Genomic DNA, 15,288 nt, shown 5'->3' on the forward strand with positions numbered 1-15,288 from the left:
GATCCTAAAAGGAAAAGGCATTCCAGAAGAAGTCATTCCTACCTTGATAAAGGCAAGGAAGGAAGTCACCGCGAAGCATTATCGCCGTATTTGGCGAAAATATGTTGCGTGGTGCGAGCAGCGGAGTGCTCCGATGGAGGAATTTCAACTGGGTCGTTTTCCTACATTTCCTGCAATCAGGATTGTCTATGGGTCTCAAATTGGGATCTATTAAGGTTCAAATTTCGGCCCTATCAATATTCTTCCAAAAAGAATTGGCCTCAGTCCCTGAGGTCCAGATTTTTATCAAAGGAGTACTGCATATACAGCCTCCTGTGGTGCCTAAGGTGGCACCGTGGGATCTAAATGTAGTTTTAGATTTCCTCAAATCCAATTGGTTTGAACCACTAAAGAATGTGGATTTGAAATATCTCACATGGAAAGTGACTATGTTACTGGCCCTGGCTTCGGCCGGGAGAGTATCTGAACTGGCGGCTTTGTCTTATAAAAGCCCTTATTTAATTTTCCATTCGACATAGGGCAGAGCTGCGGACGCGTCCGCATTTTCTCCCTAAGGTGGTATCAGCGTTTCACCTGAACCAGCCTATTGTAGTGCCTGCGGCTACAGACGACTTGAAGGACTCCAAGTTGTTGGACGTTGTCAGAGCCTTAAAAATATACATTTAAAGGACGGCTGGAGTCAGAAAATCTGACTCGCTGTTTATACTGTATGCACCCAACAAGTTGGGTGCACCTGCTTCTAAGCAGTCGATTGCTCGTTGGATTTGTAACAAAATTCAACTTGTACATTCTGTGGCAGGCCTGCCACAGCCTAAATCTGTTAAGGCCCATTCCGCAAGGAAGGTGGGCTCATCTTGGGCGGCTGCCCGAGGGGTCTCGGCATTACAACTCTGCCGAGCAGCTACGTGGTCAGGGGAGAACACGTTTGTAAATTTTTACAAATTTGATACCCTGGCAAAGGAGGACCTGGAGTTCTCTCATTCGGTGCTGCAGAGTCATCCGCACTCTCCCGCCCGTTTGGGAGCTTTGGTATAATCCCCATGGTCCTTTCAGGAACCCCAGCATCCACTTAGGACGATAGAGAAAATAAGAATTTACTTACCGATAATTCTATTTCTCGGAGTCCGTAGTGGATGCTGGGCGCCCATCCCAAGTGCGGATTATCTGCAATACTTGTACATAGTTATTGTTAACTAATTCGGGTTATTGTTTAGGAAGCCATCTTTCAGAGGCTCCTCTGTTATCATACTGTTAACTGGGTTTAGATCACAAGTTGTACGGTGTGATTGGTGTGGCTGGTATGAGTCTTACCCGGGATTCAAAATCCTCCCTTATTGTGTACGCTCGTCCGGGCACAGTACCTAACTGGAGTCTGGAGGAGGGTCATGGGGGGAGGAGCCAGTGCACACCACCTGACCTGTAAAAGCTTTACTTTTGTGCCCTGTCTCCTGCGGAGCCGCTATTCCCCATGGTCCTTTCAGGAACCCCAGCATCCACTACGGACTCCGAGAAATAGAATTATCGGTAAGTAAATTCTTATTATATATATATATATATATATCTCCCGAAGCAAGTGCACTCACTACTAATTTCAATTCCAAAGTTTCACAGTTATTTTATTCAATTCAATCTGCAGGTACAGTTGTATTAATTCATTCCGTTCATGACCATGTCCATATGGGAGTCAAAACACCACTCCAAATTTATCCATCACATCAATGCACATTTATCGTTCCACTCAGGGTACATAAATATTCTGAATATCTGTAAATATCAATGGTGCAGCTCCATCTGTATATGGCTTTCACTTGTCATGAATTTGTAATACATCATGTCTTTTTATATCTGTCGACTTCGGCCGCTTTTCGTGCCGTTAAAGACCCACATCTAAAACATACCAAAAAACAAATAGACAAATACATACAGTTACAAACTTGAATGGATGCGTGTTACACCAGCGAAATCTTTGTGACTTATGGCTACCTGGTCCGCCGTATTCCTCGGCGTGCGTTCCACCGTCCTGCGCATGTCTATACTCAATGCGGGAGTTCGGGCTCTAAGTCCCGTCAATCCGGTCACGTGGTGCACCTCGACCACTCCCCTCATTAGGGCCGCGTCCATCGCTTACCACGTCATCTTTAGACTCCTTATGCGTGTCACTTGCGTTCCACTTCATTCTCCCTTTACATAAAGATTCGTCCCCAGTTCACTATACACTAAAATATCTCTCTGGCTATCCATTTCTACTTCGCTGATGATCACTCATCCATACAATTACAAGTTACAATACACACCAACATTTAGATTAAAATTAAAAACAATTCATGATTTCCTATTCTATTTTAAAAAACACTTAAATTTCATATTGTTGAATAATGATCTTCCTGGCAGTTTTTATCAAAGTGACATTCCCCTCATCTATTTTTTATTATTATTTTATTATTTTTATGGGCCCCCAACCTTAACTTCCCAAAAAACATTTGAAATTTATATTTTCATTCATCCCCCTTGGGGCTATTGTATCTAGGTCGTAGATCCATCTGGCTTCTCTCCTTAATAATTTCTGGTCCCTATTGCCACCTCGTTCTAACGGTGGCTCGTGGTCTATCACCATACACCGTAGGGATGCTACTGTGTGGGAATTTTGCAAGAAATGCCGGGCCACTGGTTTATCACTTTTACCTTCACTGATGGCTTCCCTAATTGATCTCCTATGATGGGCCATTCTTTCTCTAAAATTCCTAGTGGTCTTCCCCACATAGACTAAGCTACATGGGCAAATTAATATGTAGATCACATATTTGGAGGTACAGGTAAGCCGGTACTTGATTTCAATTTGAGCTCCTGAATGTGGGTGGGAAAAGGTTCTACCTGATAACATACCGCTGCATGTTGTACACCCTGTGCAACGGTAACAGCCAAATCGATTCGTGTTCAACCAAGTTCTTGTGATTTTTCTATCAAAGTTTTTAGTTGGCTTCATTAATAGTTGTTTTAAATTTGGACCTCTTTTAAAGGCTACCAACGGTTTTCCCAAAGTTTTCTTTAAAATCTTATCAGATCTTACTATAGGCCAGTGTTTTTTCACTGACTTACTAAATGAAATGGCTTTTGTGTCAAATTGTTTCAACACTATAAACCTTTTATCGTCTTTAACAGGTTTTTTATGCTCCTTCTCCTCCCAAATTTTCCATGCCCTTCTTAGGCATTTCTCTAAGACCTGAGGTGTATATCCTCTTTCTAGAAATCGTTCCTTCATTTCCACCAGCTGTACCTGTGCTCTATCTTTCTCCGTATTATTTCTCAAAACACGTATAAATTGTGAAACTGGTAAGCCCTCCATCAATGGTTTTGGATGGTGACTTGTGCCAAATAATATGGAGTTCCTGTCCGTGCTTTTCCTATATAGTGTGGTTCCTAAACCCTCATCTGTCTTAAAAATAGAAATATCCAAGAATTCTATTTTTTCAGCCTGAAAGTTACTAGTAAAGCGAATCGGACTATCCAATGAATTTAAATTCTCCACCATTTCTTGGAACAGTGCTTCTGTCCCTCTCCATAGGATTAGAACATCATCTATGAAACGGAAATAATGGAGAATGCTGGGACCGTAACTGGGATATATATGCTCTTCTTCATACTCTGTCATAAATATATTTGCGTACACCGGAGCCAAATTAGATCCCATTGCGGTCCCAGCACTCTGTACATAATAAGATGTACCATATCTGAAATGATTGTTTTCCAAAACACTCAGAACCAGTTCACAAACATATTCAATTGGTGGACCATCAAAAATTGCCCCAGTTAATCTTTTTCTTACTGCCTCAACTCCTAACTCATGAGGAATCGCAGTATACAGTGACACAACATCCAATGTTGCAAAATATATCTCATCCAGTGATCCTTCTATCTTTTTCAATTTTGAAAGAAGGTGGGGTGTATCCTTGATGTAACTTTTACTTTCTGTTACTACAGGTTGGAGCAGAATGTCTATATATTGGGCAATTGGTTGTAGGACCGAGCCTCTAGCCGATACTATGGGCCTTCCTGGTGGGGCAATAATTGATTTATGTATTTTTGGAATACTATAGAAGATTGGACAAGCTGGTTCATCTGTCAGTAATTCTACCAATTCCATGTCCAACCAACCATGTTGAATACCCCTCTCTAATAATATGTCAATCTTTGATTTTATTTGTAACATGGGGTTATCTTTCACCTCCCTATAAGTTCTTGTATCAACCAATTGTTGTTTAATCTCACGATCATAATAGTCATAGTCTAACACCACTATTGCTCCTCCCTTATCTGCCATCCTAATGACTATTTCATCATTTTTTTGCAACGAAGATAGTGCTTTCTTTTGATCCAGACTCAGGTTAAATCTATAATGATGTTCCTTATTCATTTCATTATAATCCCCCTCAACCATACGCAAGAAGGTTTTTATACTTGCGTTATTTGACTGGGGGTCAAATGTGCTTGGTTTCCCCTTAAGGGATCCATATTTTCGCTCACTTTCCTCGCGTGATTCTTTAAAGAATTCCTTTAACCTTAATTTTCTTCCTAATTTATATAAGTCAACCTGAGTGTCAAAAGTACTATTTATAAACGTGGGAACAAATGTGAATCCTAACGCTAAGACAGATAGTTCTGACTCAGTTAGTGGGTATTTTGATAAATTGAAGACATTATTTTTTAATGCCTCCTTCTTCCCCCTCCTCGGGTGCGGCCTCTTTTTGCTCTTGTATCTGTAATTGGACCTTTGTCCATGTCCACCCCTAAAAAATTATCCGAGCCACTAGGTGGAATTCCTTCCGTCCGTTCTACCTCTGAGGAGGAGCATGAGGAATCTACTGAATAGGGTTGTTTCTGTCTGAAATACCTCTGTCTTTGTTTGGGGTATTTGAAATTATCCCCACTTAACCACCTGTACACATTATGGTTTTTGTAGTCATTTAATACTACATCCAATTTATTTCTTTTAAATGCTACTAGGTCCTTTCTATACCGTTCTACATTCACAGTTAATTTCTCCATCCATTTTTCACCCACATCCTCGTCTAATTTCGATTGGTGAGATAATTTAAAATCGCCCAACTCTCCTTTTATTTTTTTAAGGTCACTGCCCACCTCTTCAATCACCAAAAGTAACAAATCCATTGAACATTTGTTCAAAACACTACACCATTTACTACAGAAAGCTGGATTTGTTCGTCCAATAGTTGGTACGTTGGGGATTCTAAAACCTCTGGGGATTTTCTTTTGTCTATAATAATCCGAGAGGAATTGTCCATGTAAGACTAGGTCTACCTCTTTTTTGGACAATCTTAGTAATTTATGATAAAGATCTAGGGTAGTCTCTGCTGGTAATTCACCAAATTCCTCCTTAGCAAATAATACCTTCTCTGCATCATCATCTGTCAAACTCAGTTGTTTATTCTCTGCTTGTGCCAACAGAGTTTCATCCAAAAATCTACTTCCTGATTGTGTCATTTTTATAATTTATACAAACTAACTGTTTGATCTAATGTTCACAATTATACCAATTAGTAATCAATCAACTACCAATTGAGATTACTATAGGATTTCGATCATTCAACAATCAATAAAGAACCGTTTAAAAACAATTATATATCACCACAGTTAGTGTTATTGCACAAATGCCTGTAGAATGAAATGATTCAACAAAGCAATCAATTATTCTGTCAATCTTATTTCTTCTTCAATTCCAGCTGGGGTGCATCTATATTAGATTTTTAGTCCGTCCAATATCTTCCCTTGCATAGATGCACTCTCCTATTCAACATGTAGGGTGCAACATTAATAGTCCCATTTTTGCGACCTCCAATATCTCCCGAAGCAAGTGCACTCACTACTAATTTCAATTCCAAAGTTTCACAGTTATTTTATTCAATTCAATCTGCAGGTACAGTTGTATTAATTCATTCCGTTCATGACCATGTCCATATGGGAGTCAAAACACCACTCCAAATTTATCCATCACATCAATGCACATTTATCGTTCCACTCAGGGTACATAAATATTCTGAATATCTGTAAATATCAATGGTGCAGCTCCATCTGTATATGGCTTTCACTTGTCATGAATTTGTAATACATCATGTCTTTTTATATCTGTCGACTTCGGCCGCTTTTCGTGCCGTTAAAGACCCACATCTAAAACATACCAAAAAACAAATAGACAAATACATACAATTACAAACTTGAATGGATGCGTGTTACACCAGCGAAATCTTTGTGACTTATGGCTACCTGGTCCGCCGTATTCCTCGGCATGCGTTCCACCGTCCTGCGCATGTCTATACTCAATGCGGGAGTTCGGGCTCTAAGTCCCGTCAATCCGGTCACGTGGTGCACCTCGACCACTCCCCTCATTAGGGCCGCGTCCATCGCTTACCACGTCATCTTTAGACTCCTTATGCGTGTCACTTGCGTTCCACTTCATTCTCCCTTTACATAAAGATTCGTCCCCAGTTCACTATACACTAAAATATCTCTCTGGCTATCCATTTCTACTTCGCTGATGATCACTCATCCATACAATTACAAGTTACAATACACACCAACATTTAGATTAAAATTAAAAACAATTCATGATTTCCTATTCTATTTTAAAAAACACTTAAATTTCATATTGTTGAATAATGATCTTCCTGGCAGTTTTTATCAAAGTGACATTCCCTCATCTATTTTTTATTTTTTATTATTATTTTATTATTTTTATGGGCCCCCAACCTTAACTTCCCAAAAAACATTTGAAATTTATATTTTCATTCATCCCCCTTGGGGCTATTGTATCTAGGTCGTAGATCCATCTGGCTTCTCTCCTTAATAATTTCTGGTCCCTATTGCCACCTCGTTCTAACGGTGGCTCGTGGTCTATCACCATACACCGTAGGGATGCTACTGTGTGGGAATTTTGCAAGAAATGCCGGGCCACTGGTTTATCACTTTTACCTTCACTGATGGCTTCCCTAATTGATCTCCTATGATTGGCCATTCTTTCTCTAAAATTCCTAGTGGTCTTCCCCACATAGACTAAGCTACATGGGCAAATTAATATGTAGATCACATATTTGGAGGTACAGGTAAGCCGGTACTTGATTTCAATTTGAGCTCCTGAATGTGGGTGGGAAAAGGTTCTACCTGATAACATACCGCTGCATGTTGTACACCCTGTGCAACGGTAACAGCCAAATCGATTCGTGTTCAACCAAGTTCTTGTGATTTTTCTATCAAAGTTTTTAGTTGGCTTCATTAATAGTTGTTTTAAATTTGGACCTCTTTTAAAGGCTACCAACGGTTTTCCCAAAGTTTTCTTTAAAATCTTATCAGATCTTACTATAGGCCAGTGTTTTTTCACTGACTTACTAAATGAAATGGCTTTTGTGTCAAATTGTTTCAACATTATAAACCTTTTATCGTCTTTAACAGGTTTTTTATGCTCCTTCTCCTCCCAAATTTTCCATGCCCTTCTTAGGCATTTCTCTAAGACCTGAGGTGTATATCCTCTTTCTAGAAATCGTTCCTTCATTTCCACCAGCTGTACCTGTGCTCTATCTTTCTCCGTATTATTTCTCAAAACACGTATAAATTGTGAAACTGGTAAGCCCTCCATCAATGGTTTTGGATGGTGACTTGTGCCAAATTTCCGTTTCATAGATGATGTTCTAATCCTATGGAGAGGGACAGAAGCACTGTTCCAAGAAATGGTGGAGAATTTAAATTCATTGGATAGTCCGATTCGCTTTACTAGTAACTTTCAGGCTGAAAAAATAGAATTCTTGGATATTTCTATTTTTAAGACAGATGAGGGTTTAGGAGCAACACTATATAGGAAAAGCACGGACAGGAACTCCATATTATTTGGCACAAGTCACCATCCAAAACCATTGATGGAGGGCTTACCAGTTTCACAATTTATACGTGTTTTGAGAAATAATACGGAGAAAGATAGAGCACAGGTACAGCTGGTGGAAATGAAGGAACGATTTCTAGAAAGAGGATATACACCTCAGGTCTTAGAGAAATGCCTAAGAAGGGCATGGAAAATTTGGGAGGAGAAGGAGCATAAAAAACCTGTTAAAGACGATAAAAGGTTTATAGTGTTGAAACAATTTGACACAAAAGCCATTTCATTTAGTAAGTCAGTGAAAAAACACTGGCCTATAGTAAGATCTGATAAGATTTTAAAGAAAACTTTGGGAAAACCGTTGGTAGCCTTTAAAAGAGGTCCAAATTTAAAACAACTATTAATGAAGCCAACTAAAAACTTTGATAGAAAAATCACAAGAACTTGGTTGAACACGAATCGATTTGGCTGTTACCGTTGCACAGGGTGTACAACATGCAGCGGTATGTTATCAGGTAGAACCTTTTCCCACCCACATTCAGGAGCTCAAATTGAAATCAAGTACCGGCTTACCTGTACCTCCAAATATGTGATCTACATATTAATTTGCCCATGTAGCTTAGTCTATGTGGGGAAGACCACTAGGAATTTTAGAGAAAGAATGGCCAATCATAGGAGATCAATTAGGGAAGCCATCAGTGAAGGTAAAAGTGATAAACCAGTGGCCCGGCATTTCTTGCAAAATTCCCACACAGTAGCATCCCTACGGTGTATGGTGATAGACCACGAGCCACCGTTAGAACGAGGTGGCAATAGGGACCAGAAATTATTAAGGAGAGAAGCCAGATGGATCTACGACCTAGATACAATAGCCCCAAGGGGGATGAATGAAAATATAAATTTCAAATGTTTTTTGGGAAGTTAAGGTTGGGGGCCCATAAAAATAATAAAATAATAATAAAAAATAGATGAGGGGAATGTCACTTTGATAAAAACTGCCAGGAAGATCATTATTCAACAATATGAAATTTAAGTGTTTTTTAAAATAGAATAGGAAATCATGAATTGTTTTTAATTTTAATCTAAATGTTGGTGTGTATTGTAACTTGTAATTGTATGGATGAGTGATCATCAGCGAAGTAGAAATGGATAGCCAGAGAGATATTTTAGTGTATAGTGAACTGGGGACGAATCTTTATGTAAAGGGAGAATGAAGTGGAACGCAAGTGACACGCATAAGGAGTCTAAAGATGACGTGGTAAGCGATGGACGCGGCCCTAATGAGGGGAGTGGTCGAGGTGCACCACGTGACCGGATTGACGGGACTTAGAGCCCGAACTCCCGCATTGAGTATAGACATGCGCAGGACGGTGGAACGCACGCCGAGGAATACGGCGGACCAGGTAGCCATAAGTCACAAAGATTTCGCTGGTGTAACACGCATCCATTCAAGTTTGTAACTGTATGTATTTGTCTATTTGTTTTTTGGTATGTTTTAGATGTGGGTCTTTAACGGCACGAAAAGCGTCCGAAGTCGACAGATATAAAAAGACATGATGCATTACAAATTCATGACAAGTGAAAGCCATATACAGATGGAGCTGCACCATTGATATTTACAGATATTCAGAATATTTATGTACCCTGAGTGGAACGATAAATGTGCATTGATGTGATGGATAAATTTGGAGTGGTGTTTTGACTCCCATATGGACATGGTCATGAACGGAATGAATTAATACAACTGTACCTGCAGATTGAATTGAATAAAATAACTGTGAAACTTTGGAATTGAAATTAGTAGTGAGTGCACTTGCTTCGGGAGATATTGGAGGTCGCAAAAATGGGACTATTAATGTTGCACCCTACATGTTGAATAGGAGAGTGCATCTATGCAAGGGAAGATATATATATATATATATATATATATATATATATATCCTGCGCCTAAATTTAGTGCCCCCCCTCTCTTTTTTACCCTTCTGTAGCTTGTAGACTGCAGGGGAGAGCCAGGGAGCTTCCTTCCAGCGGAGCTGTGAGGGAAAAATGGCGCCAGTGTGCTGAGGGAGATGGCCCCGCCCCTTTTTCGGCGGACTTCTCCCGCGTTTTTGAAACTCTGGCAGGGGTATTAATTTACACCTATATAGCCTCTGGGACTATATATGGTGTATATTTGCCAGCCAAGGTGTGTAATATTGCCCTCAGGGCGCCCCCCCCCCAGCACCCATCAGTGACCGGAGTGTGAGGTGTACATGAGGAGCAATGGCGCACAGCTGCAGTGCTGTGCGCTACCTTGGTGAAGACCGAAGCCTTCTGCCGCCGATTTTCCGGACCTCTTCATGCTTCTGGCTCTGTAAGGGGGACGGCGGCGCGGCTCCGGGAACGAACATCAAGGTCGGGTCCTGCGGTCGATCCCTCTGGAGCTAATGGTGTCCAGTAGCCTAAGAAGCCCAAACTACCACCTGTTAGGTAGGTTCGCTTCTTCTCCCTTAGTCCCTCGCTGCAGTGAGTCTGTTGCCAGCAGATCTCACTGTAAAATAAAAAACCTAAATTACTTTCTTTCTTTCTAGGAGCTCAGGAGAGCCCCTAGTGTGCATCCAGCTCAGCCGGGCACAAGATTCTAACTGAAGTCTGGAGGAGGGTCATAGTGGGAGGAGCCAGTGCACACCAGTAGTCTAAAGCTTTCTTTATAGTTGTGCCCAGTCTCCTGCGGAGCCGCTATTCCCCATGGTCCTTACGGAGTCCCAGCATCCACTTAGGACGTCAGAGAAATAAAAATAAAGTCAATACAGCTTACTCTTTGGTTGAGTCTACTTAGACCTTCATACAGTATATCAGTAAAGGTGCATACACACCAGGGACGTGCAGGCAGGGCCTCCCCTGTCATTAATGATTAAAATAATACAAAGAAGATACTTATGCCATATTTTGCATTATAAGTAACATCTTTATATTATGGTAATCATTTTAGTACTTTAAATTGGTTTGGGAGGCACCAATAGCAGCGCCTCCCGTTGGCAATTAGAACGGGATTAAGCGGGGGGCGGGGCCAAGCACTTGTGCTGCAAAAGCCCATTAAAAACTATGGAGTAAGCGGCACTTCTATAAGTGCCTCGTTGACAGGGACACCATGCCCATGTCAGTGAGGCAGCTGTGATTGGACAGCGGATCCAGTGCTGGATCCGCTGTCCAAGCACCCCTATATGCGGCGGGCGGAAGCGGCGGGACCCGGCAGTGGCTTGCTGGTGGGCGGTAGCGACGGGGACCCGGCGATGGCTGGTTGGACCCGCCGGTGACTGGCGGGCAGAAGCAGTGGTCCTGAAGGCAGTGATGCGTGCAGCGGCGGACAGCGCACTACCCTCTCCCAGCCAGCAGCAGTGGCGGCAAACTCCCAGACACCCAGGTGAGACAGGGGGCTGCTGGGCTGGCACTGATTATGCGCCAGGGTATGGGAGGTGATCACTGTGTGCGCCAGGGTATGGGACGACGACTTTAGCAGACACCAGTAGCTGGCAGGGGCGGCAGTACAGAAGCAGTTACTGGCGGTGGTGGTAATGGGCATGCCTCACCAGCCACTGACCTCACCGCACGCCACTGATATAAATTGGGGGGTTTTGCACAGCGATGATCGCTGACATCGCTGGGCTGAAAAGCGCTCAGTGCATACATACTGAGCGCTTCTCCCCCCTGCCCAGCGATGTCAGCGGGGGTGAACGGCTTTCCATAGCAGGACGCTATGGAAAGCCGTGCACCCCGCCGTTCATCTGCTGGTGATACCAGCAGATGAATGCGGCCACCGGCGATGAAGCGGAAGCGCGCATCAGCGTTCATCGCTGGGGCATACACACTGGGCGGCTTTGAGCTGAAAGCAGCTCAACACACCAAAAGTGATCTGCTTTCAGCTCAAAATCGCCCAGTGTGTATGGGCCTTAAGGGTCACACATTCCATTTATCATTTATACAGATTTACTAGGATTGCCTTATACTGGACCCTATTCAGTAAGGATTGCAGTTTCTGCTAAAAAGCAGTTGTTGCGTTAAATAGTTGCAGAAATTGCGAATGCATTGCAATATGTTGGCTGATCGCAAAACCATACGCAATTACCGGAACATCGAAGATTTTTACTATCTGTGCCAGACAAGGACATCCACAATTCTTACAACACAAGAGGCTGGAAGTGGTCATCAGTGACGTCAGACACCCTCCTTAAAAACGCCTGGGCACGACTGCCAAGAAAACTACAGGTTTCCACTGAGAAACGCCGGCTTCCTGCCAGTAAAACAGCGTCTGCAATGCGATCGTGATGTAAATGCATTTTCTGTCGCTATTATTACTCGCACGTGCACAATGCGAATGCTGCACATGTGCATTCATTCGATAATCGTCCAGATTGCGATTCGCAAATTTTGCAATACTCACTGAATAAGGTCCATTGCACGTAAAATACACCACAATATTTTTGCAAAAAATGGTATTTAATATGAGTAGCTGTTAAATGAATACTCTAGCTAGAACAGTGTTGTTAAAATTAACGCAATATAAACTAACAATACCTTGCTATTTACATCCAGAAAATGAATGAGCAGTAATTGCAAAGCAAGGATACATACAAAGAGCCCTACAATGACCTTTCTAAAGTGGAAGGTCAAAGACCTATAACCCATAAACACACATGCTATATAAAGTGGCAAAAAATAGGACTAAACCACGTTGACTGAACCTGAGACATCTATGTATAAGCAATGGGTCGACAGTAAGTAGGTCGACCACTACTGGTCAACAGTGACTAGGTTGACACATGAACTAGGTCAACATGGAATAAGGTCGACATGAGTTTTTTTGGGGTGTCATTTTCTTTGTTAAGTGATTGGGAACCCCAATTAATGCATCGTGTTCCCTCGCATGGCGAGCGGGCTTCAGGCAAGGTGCCTCGCTGTGCTCAGCACAGGTTACTATTCCCAATCGTAATCCACGTGGATCGTACAGTATGAAAAAGTTAAAAAAAAGAAAAAGTGTGAAAAACGCATGTCGGCCTTTTCATGCGTCGACCTAGTAACCATGTCAACCAATAGTGGTCAACCTAAAGACCGGATACCTAAGCAATGTACTGTGAGTACTTGGAACACCACTACACACACTTCCCCATGGGTGCATATACTGTACGTATAGCACACACTTCTCCATGTGAGCATGTATGTATAGCACACACTTCCCATGTGAGCATGTATGTATAGCACACACTTCCCCATGTGAGCATGTATGTATAGCACACACTTCCCCATGTGAGCATGTATGTATAGCACACACTTCCCCATGTGAGCATGTATGTATAGCACACACTTCCCCATGTGAGCATGTATGTATAGCACACACTTCCCCATGTGAGCATGTATGTATAGCACACACTTCCCCATGTGAGCATGTATGTATAGCACACACTTCCCCATGTGAGCATGTATGTATAGCACACACTTCCCCATGTGAGCATGTATGTATAGCACACATTTCCCCATGTGAGCATGTATGTATAGCACACACTTCCCCATGTGAGCATGTATGTATAGCACACACTTCCCCATGTGAGCATGTATGTATAGCACACACTTCCCCATGTGAGCATGTATGTATAGCACACACTTCCCCATGTGAGCATGTATGTATAGCACACACTTCCCCATGTGAGCATGTATGTATAGCACACACTTCCCCATGTGAGCATGTATGTATAGCACACATTTCCCCATGTGAGCATGTATGTATAGCACACACTTCCCCATGTGAGCATGTATGTATAGCACACACTTCCCCATGTGAGCATGTATGTATAGCACACACTTCCCCATGTGAGCATGTATGTATAGCACACACTTCCCCATGTGAGCATGTATGTATAGCACACACTTCCCCATGTGTGCATGTATGTATAGCACACACTTCCCCATGTGAGCATGTATGTATAGCACACACTTCCCCATGTGTGCATTTACACTACATACTGCACACACTTCGTTCTCAGCACTCACATACGAGAATGGCACGTACCTTGCCGGCACAGGCCTGGGACGTATAATGTACGCCGGCAAAAGGCGCGGTCCCTGGCGGAGAACATGCCGGGCTCCGGCTAATAGAGCAGCCATGATTATCCCAGCTCAGTGCGGCGGCCAAGGGCAGGGGACACACACGTGACAGCGGCTCTCACACCACGTGGGCGAGGGGAGGATGTGACGTCACCGCGCCGAGGTCACCGTCAGGCAGTAGCGGAGTGCAGGATCAGTCAGCTGGGTTATTTTGTGTCAGTATGTCGGGCTGTGTCGGGTGTCAAGGCCGCAAGTAGGCAGAGACAATGTTCAGGTTCGTGTCAAGCTCCTGAAAGTCGGAGAAGGTTTCTGTCGTGGTACTGTATGTCAGTGTGCATTCACTGATCCCTGGCAGCGGTCAGCCACTGAGCAGCGGGCAGTCACTGGGCTCGTGGCAGCAGTCAGCCACTGAGAACTTGGAAGCAGGCAGTCAGTAGGACCCTGACAGCAGGCAGTCACTGAGCAGCAGGCAGTCAGTAGGACCCTGGCAGTGGGCAGTCTCCGTGACTCGCCCCTGGCAGCGGGCACTCAGTATTCTCCTGGCTGCAGGCAGTCACTGAGCACCTGGCAGCAGGCAGTCACTGGACTCGTGTCAGTAGGCATGTCGCAGGCAATCAGTAGGCACCTGACAGCAGGCATTCACAGGGCAGCAGTCAGTTGGCAACTGGCACTGGGCAGTCACTGAGCTCCTGCCAACAGGCAGTCACTGAGCTTCTGGCAGTCAGTAGGCAGCAGTTTGTCACTGGTCTTGTGGCAGCAGGCAGTCATGGGACAGCAGTCAGTCACTGAGCACCTGGCAGTGGGCAGTCACTGAGCTCCTGGCTGCAGTCAGGCATTGGGCTCATGGCTGTCTGTAGTCATCTGGTAGCAGGCAGTCTCTGGGCTTGTGGCAGCAGTCGGCCACTGAGCACCTGGAAGCAGGCAGTATGTAGGCAGCAAGTAGTCACTGGTCTTATGGCAGCGGGTAGTCACAGAGTCAGTCACTGAGCACCTGACAGCAAGCAGTCAGCGGGCACTCAGTAGGCTCCAGGCAGCAGGCAGTCACTGAGCACCTGGCAGCAGACAATAAGTAGGCACCTGGCATCAGTCAGCCACTGGGTTCGTAGCAGCAGGCAGTCACTGAGCACCTGGCAGCAGGCAGTCACTGGTAACCTGGAAGCGGGTAGTCGGTAGGCACCTGGCAGCAGGTGCATATGCCACCTTCTGATTTTGCGCATACTCATTGGAGTCGCAATCTGTTAAACACACATAGCACCAGTGCATCCTTGGTGCAGTACAAGAAGTGCTGAAAATGCTGGAGGGGTGAATTTTTACTCTGGTCACTGGGACAT

At 43.6% G+C, this 15,288-nt stretch overlaps 1 protein-coding gene across 3 annotated transcripts in view; it reads right to left on the bottom strand.

Moving 5' to 3' along the window:
* The window catches only part of LRPPRC (leucine rich pentatricopeptide repeat containing), a 491,686-nt gene extending 477,560 nt beyond the window's left edge, over positions 1-14,126 (bottom strand). For 2 of the 3 annotated variants that reach the window (XM_063918355.1, XM_063918354.1), the window contains exon 1: positions 13,923-14,124. In XM_063918355.1, coding sequence (XP_063774425.1) covers positions 13,923-14,017 — 95 coding nt within the window. In that variant the 5' untranslated portion in view covers positions 14,018-14,124. Of the gene's footprint in view, positions 1-13,922 lie in introns of all 3 variants that reach the window. The other variant, XM_063918356.1, reaches the window with a different exon arrangement.
* Positions 14,127-15,288: the final 1,162 nt, after the last annotated feature.

The sequence above is a fragment of the Pseudophryne corroboree genome, chromosome 4, assembly GCF_028390025.1.
Source record: "Pseudophryne corroboree isolate aPseCor3 chromosome 4, aPseCor3.hap2, whole genome shotgun sequence".
NCBI classification, from domain to species: domain Eukaryota; kingdom Metazoa; phylum Chordata; class Amphibia; order Anura; family Myobatrachidae; genus Pseudophryne; species Pseudophryne corroboree.